Here is a 15,089-nt window from a genome sequence, read left to right as displayed (position 1 = left end):
ATTTTCAAGAAAAAAGTATATACTGTGCTGTACTTACCAGTGTATCCTTGAATACAGAGGCACTTGAATTGTCCACTGTCGGTTGGCCTACACGATCCCTGATTCAAGCATGGAAGGGTGGCACAAGGGGAGGTAGAGCATTCGGAAATATGTTCAGCTCTCAATATATGAGGCGATCCAGGCCACACAAGATCAAGAGGACGTCCATTGATGCGCACTGACCTCAAACACCCGACAAGTCCTTCACTTGTTCCGACATTTTCCCACACTCTAGAATTTGCAAGATATTCTAATTGTTAATATGGAGGAGACTAAGTTTTTTAGGATGTAATATTCATATTGTGTATACAACACATACGTGCATGTTATCATAATTTGCGCTTGTTGATAAAACATTAAATGGAAATATTTACAGGCTCTCTGTCAGTTGTTCAAAATCACTTATCTGATCGTAACTGACAATTTTTAAATTCTTTTAACTAAATGTTATACAAAGTACTGTAATGATTATGTGAAAACATTATCTACTCTTGGCAACACGTAACTTTAGTAATTGTAGTCTTTAAAGGGATCACTATTAAATGAGTTAATATTTCTTCACAAGTTCTTTCTTATTTGTATTTCCTATTTTTGCTTTGTTTTCTTAATAATAGCTTTGATTACTCAATTTAAATGGGTAAATTTGAAGAACTGTATAAAAACAAAGATCTTTTCAGTAGTTTCCCATTAGCCTAATCAAGCACAGAAAAAAAAAATTCAAGTATTGGATGTAGCATCTTTCAATAGGAAAAAAAGGGTACAGTATATGAATTAGTGCAGTTTAAGCATCAGAACTATTCCTTAAGAAGTACAGTATCTGAAATGTGATACAGTATAGTAAATGGGATTTTTTCTTAAAAAAATCTTTTAATTCTTTCATTCTGCCTAGTTTTGAGAATTTATCTACTGTCTGATCTTTAGCTGCTGACTCCCATCCTGATTTGTTGGACAAAAACCTGTAGTGTAATAATCTTTTTATTTCTGAAATAGATGTTAATCACTGGCATCATCGTTCAGTTACTTCTTCAAGCATGTTTCATAAGGTTTTTCATAATTCTGATCGTTCTTTACATTCAGATCTTCCCAGACTGTACCATCCTGTACTTAGTGCTAGATATGCATTTAATTCTAACAGTCTTGCCTTCTCCATCATAAAGGTCAACACTAAACAGTATTCTCGAAGTTTTATTCCAGCTGTACCAGGTTGTGGAATGATCTTTCTAACCAGACAGCTAAATCAGTTTGCACAAGTCTCTTCATAGTTTATATATGACAGATTTACTTTATACTGTAGTTGTTACTGATCTTGATAAACTATTTTAAATTTTTTTATTAATTACTTCTCATATATAGATTATTTATTTCCTTTCCTCGCCGAGCCTTTTTTCCCTATTGGAGTTCTTGGCCTTGTACCATTCTGCTTTGCCATCTAGGGTTATAGTTTAGCTAATAATAATAATAATAATAATAATAATAATAATAATAATAATAATAATAATACTCTTTGAATAATTTTATAGCTGACAAGTAATTATAGAACAGTCATACAGTACTTTTGGAGATTAAACACCTCAGAGGTCAAACAACTTGGTATTAAAATAAAATGTGAAAATTTTGGGGCCTGGAGGTCAAAGACCTTTAAAAAAAAGCCTGTATTGGTTGAAATACTTAACCAAGGTGACTGACCGAGTTTACGCATTAACATTTTCATGAATTTCCCTTATCTTAGTGTTTATTCATAAGCATTGACCCATAAGAACCAAGAGTAACAGCAGTGTTAAATAAAAAAAGGTTATAAGTACCATTATAAAACTGATAAATTAGATAATCAAAAATGCAGAAAGGGATGTCTGCGACACCAACATTTCCAAAGAGTATGATGTACCAAAATCAGTTATCTGCACAATTTTGAAAAATAAAAGACATTAAAGAAGTTAATGTAGCTAAAGGAGACCATCGACAAAATTAGGAAATTGTCACTTATATAGAATAATAAAAAAAAGTTGGCAGGTGATAGTTTTTCAGAGACAATGATATGTGAAAAGGAAAAACAAATATATTTGGTCATCATCAAAAACACCCCCGAAAAAAATGATGGTTATTTTCCTTTTTTTTTTTTTTTTTTTTTTTGTGAAGCATTTATGGCTAGTCGAGGATGGTTTGATAAACATAAAAAAATATATGGCATTCGTGGTGGTGTGAGGCATGGGGAGGCTGCCAGTTTAGATAAAGCAGCTCTTGAGTAACATGTTGGGGAATTTAAAAGCTACCTTAATGCTAACAGATATAGTCCCAACAAGTTTTGAACTGCAATAAAACTGTCCCTTTTTGGGAAGAAAATGACAAGGACTTACATCACCCAGGCGAGAAGACCTTCCCAGGGTATAAACCTATTAAAGATAGGCTAACTCTATTGCTGTGTGAGAATTCAAGCGGCGATTTTAAGTCAAGCACCTACTTGTTTACCATTCTCACCTCCTGGGTTTTTAAGAACAACAATCTGATAAAGGACAACTCAAGGGCGCCGTGGAGATCCTACAGAAAAGCCTGGGTAACAAGGTCAGTCTTTATAGAATGGATGCAAACAGAGTTTGGGCCCAGTGTGAAATAATGTCTCTAGGAGAAACAGTTGTCACTCAAGGCCTTTCTCATGGATAATGCATTTTCTCACCCTTTCGAAATGAAGAATGAGTTGTCAGGGGATTTTTTTTTATATAACTGTAAAGTTCCTGGTCCAATATAATTCCTCTCATACAACTCATGGGCCAACAGGTAATTTCCATCCTTTAAAAGATTCTACATGAAATACCTTTCTCAAATGTGTTTCAAGGTCATCTCTGATACACAGTTCACTTAAAGAGACTTTTAGAAGAATGACCAACATTTTCCATGCTCTAAATCTCGACAAAATGTTGCTAGAAGTATCTTCCAAAATAATGGCCTCTACCTGGAGGGAGTTGTGGCCGACAATGCAACAAAGATTACTGTAGCCAGACTGTGTAGCACAGGAGGACTTGGGAAGCAATGAACCAGAACCTGTCGTTGAAAACAATTTCTTTAGACAAGTTAATGAAGATGCTAAGGAGTTGGTAAAGGACCATGACACAACACAGAAAACAGGAATTCCAACACCTTTAAAATTAGCAGTATCAGATATCAAAAGAGGAAATTTTCTTATAGGGGGAGGGGTAAGGGAATGAAATGATGACAAAATAGGCTGAGTTTCACAGTTTTGTTGAAAAATATCCAAATAGACATTAGTCAACAGAGCTGGTGATATTTATAATACTGTATCAAGACATTTCAGAAACCTCATAGAAGGATGGCAGAGACAAACTTCTCTTGATTAATTTTCAGTGCAAAAGCCCTCAAGTGAATCACAGTGTCAGAACAAGAGGTAAAAAATAACCCAACATGTGTATGAAAGGGGACTCTCTTCCTAAGGGGCCTAACACCTCCCCACCTTGCACTCAGATACTCTCCTTACTACATGTAAAGCGAAGTTTAATGTTCATTCATTTCATATTTATATTTATAAATATTTATAAATACTATTAATTATAGCATTCTAATCTCTTTGCTATATTTTATGTAATTTACTGTATATTAATGTAAGCTTTGTATAAAAAGGGCCTATAATAGGATCATCCCTGGGGCAGTAAATCAATTAACAATATTGCCATTAATTCTTATGGGGAAAATTGATTAAGTGCTCAAATAATTTGGTGCTTGACCTCTCCATGGTACTATATATCTTAAACTACTTTGCTTACCTTCTCTCAGTAGTTGGGACATATCCAATGTACGTAGAGCCTCTCAAGTCTAGACTCTTAAGATTCCCAGGAGCTTTCCCAACAGCATCCTCGGATGAATCCAACTGCAGTTTTCCATCACGTTGGTATCGGTTGGCGACAACCTGAAATGTTGTAAGTGAAAACTGAAGAATTCTTTTAAATTTCTGATACAGCGAAGGGTATTTTCACAAAACTTGTATTACACCACAATAAGTTTTAATAATTTGTACCTAAGTATCACATGCCCTCACCAGTATTTGGATGTGAAATGATGCAATTAGTATATAATAATTTCAAATTCTCACTAAAAAAGTACTATACACAGAAACTAACAAGTAATCAACCTTTATCAACCAAAGATATTGATAAAAATGGAGTTTAGTTTAAAAAGAATCAGAACCTATATAGTATATCAATCAACATAAATAAAGTACAAAATAAAATTGCAGGTTGGCTACAAATTAACGGAAATTTCCATTGGTATCTGTAGTTACTTACCCTATGGAAGCTCTTCATTTGAACCCTCTCATGACTCCTTATTATGGCAGGTCCTGAGCCTAAGTTGTACCTAAATTCAACAAATCCATCTATTAATGCCAGAGAGATAAAGTCCCCAGAACCATCTTGCTCTTGCTGACTGTACAGGAGTATTCCACTATCAGTAAAAGTTCTGAATTCCACCTCAATCTGTAAGATAAAAGATATTAGCTTGTAAAATTAGTTAGTCTAAACATAACAAACTGATCAACATAGTACTATTTGCCTACTGTAGAAATAAGATATTAATAGTTATTTGTAAAAATAAACATTTCTTTTTAGTATCACTAATTTCTATTTTAACTTTACCTATACAGTATAGAGAAAATCATTTATATGTGAACTATCTGAAAAAAAAAGATAAAACCTTTTATTGCATCCTATAACACCTTCAACTTAGAATTTCTCTTTATGTAATATTTCTCATTTAAACATCTTTTCAGTTAATGTGATGACAGATAAGCAAAATAAGGAAGAAATAGAATCACCTCTTAAAAAAGAAAAATAGTGACAGATTAAATACAGATTATGACAATCTGGTATACTTACACAGCCTCACAAGGGTTTTTCTTTCCCCTCACATGGAATAGCGGGGCCAAAATACTACCTATGTAAAGGCAGTGGAAAGAGGTTCTAAAGAAGCAACTAGATAGATTGCCTTTAATTCAATAAGGTAAACCAGGGAAAAAGGGAATCCATGTATCCTGATGCTTTGGGGACTAGGAATAAGCAGTTGTAAAAATTCAGAAATGGATTCAAAGACTCTCTTCTATCACAGCTTTTTCCAGAAATTTTATAATCTCTAGTTTCAAAATCTGTGCTTTTGCTGTATGTAATAGATAGCCCAGACATGGTAATGGTTCCTTGGACAGGGGAGGATTGAAAACTAGAAGAATCCTATAACCTTCTTTGACAACACAAACAGCACCCACGGATTGAGACGAAGGCTTTCCTAAATATGATAAAAAACAGTCTTCCTCTTACAGATTTGATGGAAGGACTGTCATAGCATCCTTCTTTAAGTTTTACAAGTCCTATTGGCACTCCGGAATATCTAATAGAGCGGAATACTACTTTTAATTTGTGACATAATATTTTAATGTTGTTACTGATTTAAAGATATTTATTTTTCAATTTATTTTCTATTCATTACTTCTCATATATAGTTTGTTTATTTCCTTATTTCCTATGACTTGTAGCATCACGCTTTTCCAACTAAGTTTGCAGCTTAGCTAGTAATAATAATAATCACCCCTATATAATAAAGAGCAAGTGTCTGACTATATACTGTATTCAGGTGTGTGTGTGTTTGTGTGGGTATAAATATAATTCTAAATACTTAGCCGTGATTTTTGATAAGTTGCGTGCACTTGTAGTAATAATAATAATAATGATACAATAATAAGAGGCAATACTAGAGCTACTGGCTTAAATCAAGAAATGGGAATATACCTACAAAGTGACCTCAACGTATCACTTTGTGTCTTGGTACCTATTATTATCATTACTTGCTAAGCTACAACCCTAGTTGGAAAAGCAGGATGCTATATGCCCAGGGGGTCCAACAGAGAAAACAGCCCAGCAAGGAAAGGAAACAAGGAGAAAATTATTTATCTTAAGAATAGTAATAACATTAAAATAAATATTTCCCATACAAAATATAAAAACTTTAACAAAACAAGAAGAGAAATAAGATTGAATAGAGAACTCTAACCCAAGACAGTGGAAGACCGTCATACAGAGGATATGGCACTACCCAAGACCAGAGAACAATGGTTTGATTTTGGAGTGTCCTTCTCCTAGAAGAGCTGCTTACCATAGCTGAAGAGTCTCTTCTACCCTTACCAAGAGGGAAGGGGCCACTCAACGATTACAGTGCAGTAGTCAACCCCTTGAGAGAAGAAAAATTATTGGGTAATCTCAGTGTTGTCAGGTGTATTAGGACAGAGGAGAATATGTAAAGAATACGCCAGACTATTCAGTGTATGTGTAGGCAAAGGGAAAATGAACCGCAACCAGAGAGAAGGACACAATGTAGTACTGTCTAGCCAGTCAAAGGACCCCACAACTCTCTAGCAATAGTATCTCAACGGGTGGCTGGTGCCCTGGCCAACCTTCTACTTTCTACCTACTTGAGCAATCACCTCATTAATTCTATTTATATCTAATACAGGACCCCAAATTGGGTCCCAACCATAGGGGGACACACCACTTCCCTATACTTATTACAAAGTACACAAAGACTACTAGAACCTTAGAAGTCCCATCTGAAATGATTTTATTTAAAAAGGTCATAATCCAAAATAAAATTCAAATTTTGATGGCCTACATGTTAATGTATGGTATTTGGATATAAGGGAACCTGTTAATATATTTTATATACTGTACTCTAAACCCCACTGGAGAGTAAGTGCTATCAGTGTATTATTATTATTACTATTATTATTATTATTATTATTATTATTATTATTATTATTACTAGCCAAGCTACAACCCTAGTTGGAAACCAAGATGCTATAAGCCTAAGGGCTCCAAGAGGAAAAAACAACCCAGTAAGGAAATGAAATAAGGAAATAAATAAATGATGAGAGCAAATTAACAATAAATCATTCTAAAAACAGTAACAATGTCAAAACAGATACTGTATGTCATATATAAACTATAAAGAGACTCATGTCAGTCTGGTCAAAATAAAAACATCTGCTGCAACTTTGAACTTTTGAAGTTCAACTACCCGATTAGGAAGATCATTCCACAACTTGGCCACAGCTGGAATAAAACTTCTAGAATACTGTGTAGTATTGAGCCACATGATGGAGGGGGCCTGGCTATTAGAATTAACTGTCTTACTAGTATTACGAACATGATAGAATTGTCCAGGGAGATCTGAATGTAAAGGATGGTCAGAGTTATGAAAAATCTTATGCAACATGCATAATGAACTAATTGAACGACGGTGCCAAAGATTAATATCTAGATCAGGAATAAGTAACTTAACAGACAGTAAGTTTCTGTTCAACAAATTAAGATGAGAATCAGCAGCTGAAGACCAGACAGGAGAACAATACTCAAAACAAGGTAGAATAAAAAAATTAAAACACTTCCTCAGAATAGATTGATCACCGAAAATCTTTTAAGACTTTCTCAATAAGCCATTATTTTTGTGCAATTGAAGAAGACACAAACCTAATGTGTTTCTCAAAAGTAAATTTGCTGTCGAGAATCACACCTAAAATTTTAAAAGAGACATACAAATATAAAGAAACATTATCAATACTGAGATCCGGATGTTGAGGAGCCACTGTCCTTGACCTACTTACAATCATACTTTGAGTTTTGTTAGGATTCAACTTCATACCCCATAATCTGCACCATGCACTAATTTCAGCTAGATCTCTATTAAGGGATTTACCAACCCCAGATCAACATTCAGGGGATGGAATCGATGCAAAGAGAGTAGCATCATCTGCATATGCAACAAGCTTGTTTTCTAGGCCAAACCACATGTCATGTGTATATAGTATGAAAAGTAATGGGCCAAGAACACTACCCTGTGGAACACCGGATATCACATTCCTATACTCACTATGGTGCCCATCAACAACATCTCTTTGAGATCTATTACTTAAAAAATCAATAATAATGCTAAGAAACGACCCACCTACTCCCAACTGTTTGAGTTTGAAAACAAGGGCCTTATGATTAACACGGTCAAAGGCAGCACTAAAATCAAGGCTAATCATACGAACTTCCTGACCACAATCAAGGGATTTCTGTACAGCATTGAGATTATAAGAAGAGCATCACATGCTCCAAGGCCTTTACGAAAACCAAATTGCAAACTAGGGAATAGATGATTACCTTCAGCAAACCTATTAAGATGTTCAAAACCTTCAGATAATATGGGAGTTATGGAAAGTGGGCGGTAATCACTTGAACTTGAGCTACCACAAACACATTTACAGAGGAGTAACATTACTAATTCTCCAACAAGTGCTAAAAGCTCATCTTCTTGCTAACTTACGCAAAATAACAGATAACTTTGGAGCTAAGAAATCTGCAGTCTTTATAAAAAACAAAGGAAAAATACCATTTGGGTCTACACCTAGCCAAGTGTACTCTAGGCATTACTTGAGGGTCTTTGCACCACCCCTTCACTAAATATTTTGCCTTCTACTACACCTCTGCTCCAATTTTCTTTCATATAGTTTTTCAACCTCATAGGAATTTCATTTTATCTTGGCACATGATAGTCTCCCAGGCCCCAGTACTGAGCTAGAAGGCCCAAATGAAAAAAATCCTACCTACCTTAAGATAGGCAACGCTTTTTTTTTTCTTTTTTTAAATCAAGACTCGTCACATTAATGTGAAGGTGCAAGAAAAAACTGGAAATACATTATGTAATTTGAAGGTGCCTTTCAAGAACTTCGAATAGACAACCCAAAGCAAAATTCAGCACTTTAGGAATGAAAGTGAAGAAATAATTACATTCTGCACCAGAGTTTGTCAAAAGATAAATAATGCCTAAAACTCCCTATTACTGCAGTGAATTCATATGCAAATAAACTTTTAATCATCAGTAAACATCGTTAATTGAACTTACTAAAAGAGGTACAACTACAAATCAATGTGATGTAGTGGCCCTTTGTTAGACACTTCCTGGACCATCTCTATTATGATATGGTTTGAAACCTGAAATTGTATTTTTTCTTCTAATACAAATGTTTTACATAGTTCAAAAGTGACATTCTTTGTAACTTTTATAAATGTAAATTCCAAATCCTACCTGAACTTTATTATAGGCTTTGATTTTCTTTATTTCCAAGAATGACGAACCACTAAAAGAAGGAGTATCATAAGGCGGTGGCACTTCATTTTCACATCGCCCACCAGTTGCAGTGGTAGGGCACTGGCATACGTAGCCTCCTTCGGGAAGCTCTAAGCAGGTGCCACCTCTCTCACAGGGCTGGTGGCTACAAGCACTCAGTACCTCTTCGCGTCCTGGAGTAGTAACTGTCAGAGAACAAATATGATTATTTGGAAATTCCAGGAAGAAACATTTCCAACGTGATATTAGAGTGAATTGTTTATCTATTTGCTTTTCTTCATTCACTCTGAAAACTTTATAGCTTAAACAACAGTACTGTATTATTTATTTTAAGACAACAATTATGTGGGTGATTCTTATTGACAAACAAATACTGTACATACACAGTGCAGGTGCAGGCAAGCCATGCAAATTACCATCTTACCTGAGTAGACATACACTTACCAACACAAGTCTGGCGATCGGCACTCTGAGTGAAACCAACTCGACAAGTGCAGATGGAGGTCTTGCAACGCGAATAGGGCACAGAACAATCTTTGTCCTTGTAACATACTGAACCAAGAAGTCCAAACTGTGCTATAGTAACGGGCGTAGGGGGCACGCTGAAGATGCTGTTGGAGAGACTGTGGGTGCTGGAACCACTGCCGCTCCCAATGACATACTCCGGAAAGAGCAGGTGTCTTGTTGCTTTTGCCGTCTCTTCCCGGTGGGGCTCAGTCGAGAGAGGTGCCGTTGATCGACGAAGAGGGGATTCGGTCACTCCGTCCGACTGGTTGCCTATGTCAGTTTGCACATAAGAGCAATTCCACACAGTACACAAGCTCACACCCAAGAGCCATATGCCTCCTCAACAGGTCCAGTTGGTCATAAGAAATGTAGACCAACATTATACAGATTAAGCATTTCTTAGGATCATTTTGACCATGAAAAGGAGGCATTGCTTTTTGTATGAGTTGGCCACATGTGATAATCATAGCAACACACGGGCAAAACAAAAGTGCAACACAGTTGATCACAACAGGAATATTGTCAAGCATTTTACTGCCAGTCACAACGAAATGGTTTTTTTTAACGAAATGTTCATCAAAATTTCTTTTTCTTAGGTAAATTCTTTAATTTACTCCCAGGAAAGGAAACCCATAAAGCAAAACATAAATAAATAATAAAAGATATCAAGCTTTTATTAATTGGGGGTTCTTTTCACATGATGCAATATTAAGCAATTAGTAGTGATGGTGTACAGTACATCTTAAAAGCAGAAATTTACTTAAGAATTAAAATTCTACACAAAGTATGAATCAATTACTTTCAATTTGTAAATCAAGGACATGATCAGGCTTAAATATCCTTTTAAATGGTCAACGAAAAAATAGGAACATAGGAAAACTGGATATCGAATGAAAATCTTGTAAATTAGCATTAACCTAACTTTGAAACCTTAAAGCATAAATTTCTAAACTTTTTCTTTTAAAGGTTTTTATACCCATAAATCATTTGAATAATGTATCACTTTAACAATGACAAAGTTGTCACCTAAATGCTATTCATGTGTAAAAACGAGTTTAATGGTGTGAAATTAATTGATGTTTTCGATATAGTAATTTTAATAGCAATTAAGGTACATTATTTTTCTTCAAAGCCGTAATCTTTCCAAGCTTTTATTTTACTATTACAAATTGTAGTAACAATAACTAGTGTTTAATTGATCGCAATAATAATAATGTCTGAAGTGAGCGGCAATTGATTTGCTTTCTATCTGTTCCTCTAATATAATAACTGTTAATGTAAAAAATGGTTTAGCAAGGGCACTAAATGTATTATATAATCATTATTTGAAAAGCTCTACAAACTAAAATTATAGATACCAGTACTGCGAAATATCTATATATGAATTAGATTTTAAGATTTGTTCTATTCTATCATCAAGGATCAATTTTGCATTTGGGGTTCCTTTTCTGCAAAAAATAATCATAAAATTTCTGATTTAAATCAATTTCAAAGTAAAACAGTTTTGATCTTAAAATGCATATACTAATGAAAATTTTTTCTTTCATATATCACCAGATAAATTTTTCCTGGACTGACAGTAATCTGCATCTAAGGGTAATTTAATCTTTAAGGTTTACATGATCCTGTGTGACATTAAAAGGGTGCTCACTTTAGAATCTAAATTCCTAAATCAGTGAGATGCTGAAGGTATAAAATATCTTACGTGCTAAAGAAATCAGACTCAAGTGGCACTGTACAGTTCAGTCATATCATTCAGTTTAGAAAGAATGCCAGTACAGATGATGAAATGTAATGAATGAGCATCAAAACTTGATGGTATGCTCGGGGGATTGAAAAATAATAGTTTTATTTTATTTCGGGTTTAACCAATCACTCTTTGAAGCCGATTCAGTATAATAATTTAAAAATTATAAAACAGATCGTGAGTTTATTTGCTTTACAAAAAAAAAGGGGGGGGATAGAAAAATGAATTAGCTGTCCAATGATTTATCTCAAAATAGTGAATCTTTACACTGCTAAAGAAAAAAATAAAGAGTTAAAATGCATACCAGCAAGGCATACAAAAAACCTTACTAACTCCAATATCACAGTGAAAGAAAATGGAGCATCAGTAATTAAAAGTAAAAAAAAAAAAACCTGGCATTCCTTAAATACCAATAACAACTTTGCAAAACCACAAGCTTCCTGTATTCTCGTATGAATTTAGTCATTCTCCTGAGATTTAACATTATTAAGCTATTGACTTATAAGCAATACATCAAGACTCTTGAATATTAGCAAATACAATTGACCGAAAGTGCAGCTTTAAATAGCCCATCTGTTGCTAAATGATCTCTTTTCTGAGGATTGGCACAAATTATAAAAAAAATCTAATTCAAATTATTTTATAAATTCATATTCCGGTAAGCATCCATAAAACATCCTCTTCTGGGTATTAAATGCTTGAAATTACATGCATATCAATATTCATATTGTATACAGAATAAAATATACAAAATAAATGTGAATCTGAAAGAATATTTACATGTATATATGTTTCATTGAAGACTTAAATAACTATTCCCAAAATTACTAATTTTGGGAAATTATATTACCTAAACTAGTAGGTCACAATGACAATTAACATGTACTTATAATATCCAATGTGTCCTTCATCATTTGATTTTCTCAGATATTTAATAATTGGGATATTACAGTTGGGTGCTATTATAGTATGCTATCTACCGCCGATTTTGCTATCTACCACCCCTTCCTGACTATAGTATGATACCTACCATCAGTCCCTAAGGATACGGTCTTGTTGCTAATCCGCCTCTAACAAGGAGGATCACTACCGACTTGATAACTAACCTAACCCTAACCTAACCTAACCTACAAACTACCTATAATTATGCACCTTTGTTGTCCTGCCAATAGATATTATTAAACTATCATTTAAGTCCAATGAGGATAACATACTGGTGGTAAGTAATCTGTTTGATAATCCTCATCAAACAGGAGGATTAACATTGACGGTAGATAACATACTTTATGGTAGATACCATACTATAGTAGAAATTCGACGGTAGATGGCATACTATAGTAGAAATTCGACGGTAGATAGCATACTATAATAGCACCTACAGTTGCTAATAAACATAAGGGATTGAAAATAAGTGAGTTTCTTCCTGAGGTCATATCATCTTTAGAGAGTGATGCTTCTAAAGTATTCATTCTATTGTTATTATAATTTAGTGAGCCATTTATAGTGCTATGCTGTAATTACGTTGGATTTATAAAAAAAAAAAATATATTCCGTCATCTGAGAATCAAATATCTTTAATGACTTTTTACTGAATGTAGCAAATTAATTTTTTTCTATTAATCTTCTCTTTGGCTCTTAGCATCTCATATGTGAGAATAGCCAATTATTCATAAGCATATAATATGTACACATTCTGATATATCTTTAAAATCTAGAAGTCGTTCATTTACTCATGTCCCAAGTGTTGTTATGGACCACAATCATTCTCATGCTTAACAGTTTTAAGTTTGGTTAAAAGTTGTTTCACAATGTGGAGGTCTTTATTCATTGCAATACTGTCTATAAAAGCCTAATTAAGAAAGCTGAATCTCGGATAAAAATTCCTATCTACTTTCCCAAGGAGAATAAAGATAAATTTCAAGTTCAGTAGCATAAACACAAAAAAAGTATATTCTACTCTAGCTTACAATGAAGGTTTGTGTGTAGTGTATGGAAAGCATTTTCAGTGTTACCATGACTGGAGTAAACAGAATTAGACTATAGTTATAGTGTATATACAAAACTATTCATACGCAAAAGGGAGAAAAAAAGCTGTCCTAACTTAAATGGGAATTTGTAGGGAGAAAGGGTCTCACAGTACCTATAAAACGAGAAGCACCTGAAACCGAGATTGGAAAATACGCAAAGAAATTAGAGGCAAGGCGTTATCTTTCAACTTTTTCAAACATAATCGAGATGGTATTATTTAAAAAGCTCCAAGCCTGGTGACCTAGTGTATAGATGCAAGCACAGCACGGCAATGTTCATATAGTTCTCACATCTATTCAAGAATAATCGGGATGGAGTGCAATAAACATCAGGACACCTTAGCATTCTTTTGATGCATCGGAATGAAGCAATCTGCTTTTTGAAATATGTTGAAGGCCCTTAATCTGCAGATAACTATCTACCTAAACCTTTGCCTCTATAATAAGATTGTCAGAAATCTTAGAGAAAAAGAGAGATTGTAGGGTCAAACTAACTACAATGCAGGCCTGGATAGTCTTACACGTGTTAACAGGACCATACCGTTTTCTAAAGGAATGGGGTAAACCAATTCTGAAATTCATATCGTAGGGTACACTTACATATCTTGATAGGGAAACCCCGTGAAATACAAAACGAGGAAGAAGACATAAGTCCTTATCTTCACGTTGAATAACTCAACTAGTGTTTATAGACAAAAATATTAATCCAATCAACAATCTTCAGAAACATAATCCTAATGCAACTTATCAGCAACAATGATTCGAGTCCATTAAATAACTTACTTGAAGCAAATATGTTACTTTATAGCAGTACAAAGGGGAGAATATAATAGTCCGGACAAGGTTTAAGTTCATCAAACACTAACCCTGCAGATATAAAGCGTTAGAAACATATTAGCAGCTTCCAGTCAGGCTTAGGCCTAAGTTTGCTCGGTGAAGCGCCACAGATCTGAGATGCTGCCAGGTGTTTATCATAATCACTCAAATATTTGATCAATTAGGAAATTATGTCATTATTCCTAGCCAGGTAATAATTTTGACACGGTACAAAAAAATCTTAATATTCAATTACATTATCTAGGAAAATCTTATTTTTTTATAGAATAATCTACGTGTGGGAATTCTTTTCAAGAATCACCTTCACACTAATAGGGTCTTATAACACTTCTTTATATGATAAAAAAAAATCTATATCTTGGATATCACTTCAATCTATTGAGGATGATGACGAATTATATAAAACTGAGCTTTTTGTGAAATTAAATTCGTAATACTGTAGGCCTATTCATCATTTAAACCTTTGAGGAAAACTTTTACCATAAACACTTGTTAATTTAGTTAAACTTCTTGTCAACTTTTTCAACCATTTTTTTTTCAATTTTTTAGCTAAAATCATTACATTGCTACTTTTTTCATTTGAATGGAACCATGCTGAGATACAGGTATTAAGTTTCCCGTTAGCACCCCTATCTGTAAAAGTGACAGCTACTGTAACCAACAACCAGAATCACACAATTTTATGATTCATTGCCCAGCAAACAAAGATAATCATGACTATAGAAATCAATGTAATGCAATTTCATAGTTTGAAACATAACGAAATCAAAATC

The 15,089-nt window shown here is 34.1% G+C and overlaps 1 protein-coding gene across 1 annotated transcript in view; it reads right to left on the bottom strand.

Moving 5' to 3' along the window:
• Positions 1-15,089, bottom strand: part of LOC137624794 (agrin-like) — a 112,052-nt gene that overhangs the window by 44,287 nt on the left and 52,676 nt on the right. Inside the window, 5 exon segments of the mRNA XM_068355748.1 lie at positions 38-270; positions 3,813-3,955; positions 4,332-4,520; positions 9,157-9,383; positions 9,643-9,975. Coding sequence (XP_068211849.1) covers positions 38-270; positions 3,813-3,955; positions 4,332-4,520; positions 9,157-9,383; positions 9,643-9,975 — 1,125 coding nt within the window.

The sequence above is a fragment of the Palaemon carinicauda genome, chromosome 31, assembly GCF_036898095.1.
Source record: "Palaemon carinicauda isolate YSFRI2023 chromosome 31, ASM3689809v2, whole genome shotgun sequence".
Classification (NCBI taxonomy): Eukaryota; Metazoa; Arthropoda; class Malacostraca; order Decapoda; family Palaemonidae; genus Palaemon; species Palaemon carinicauda.
This window is presented reverse-complemented; position numbering and strand designations above follow the sequence as displayed.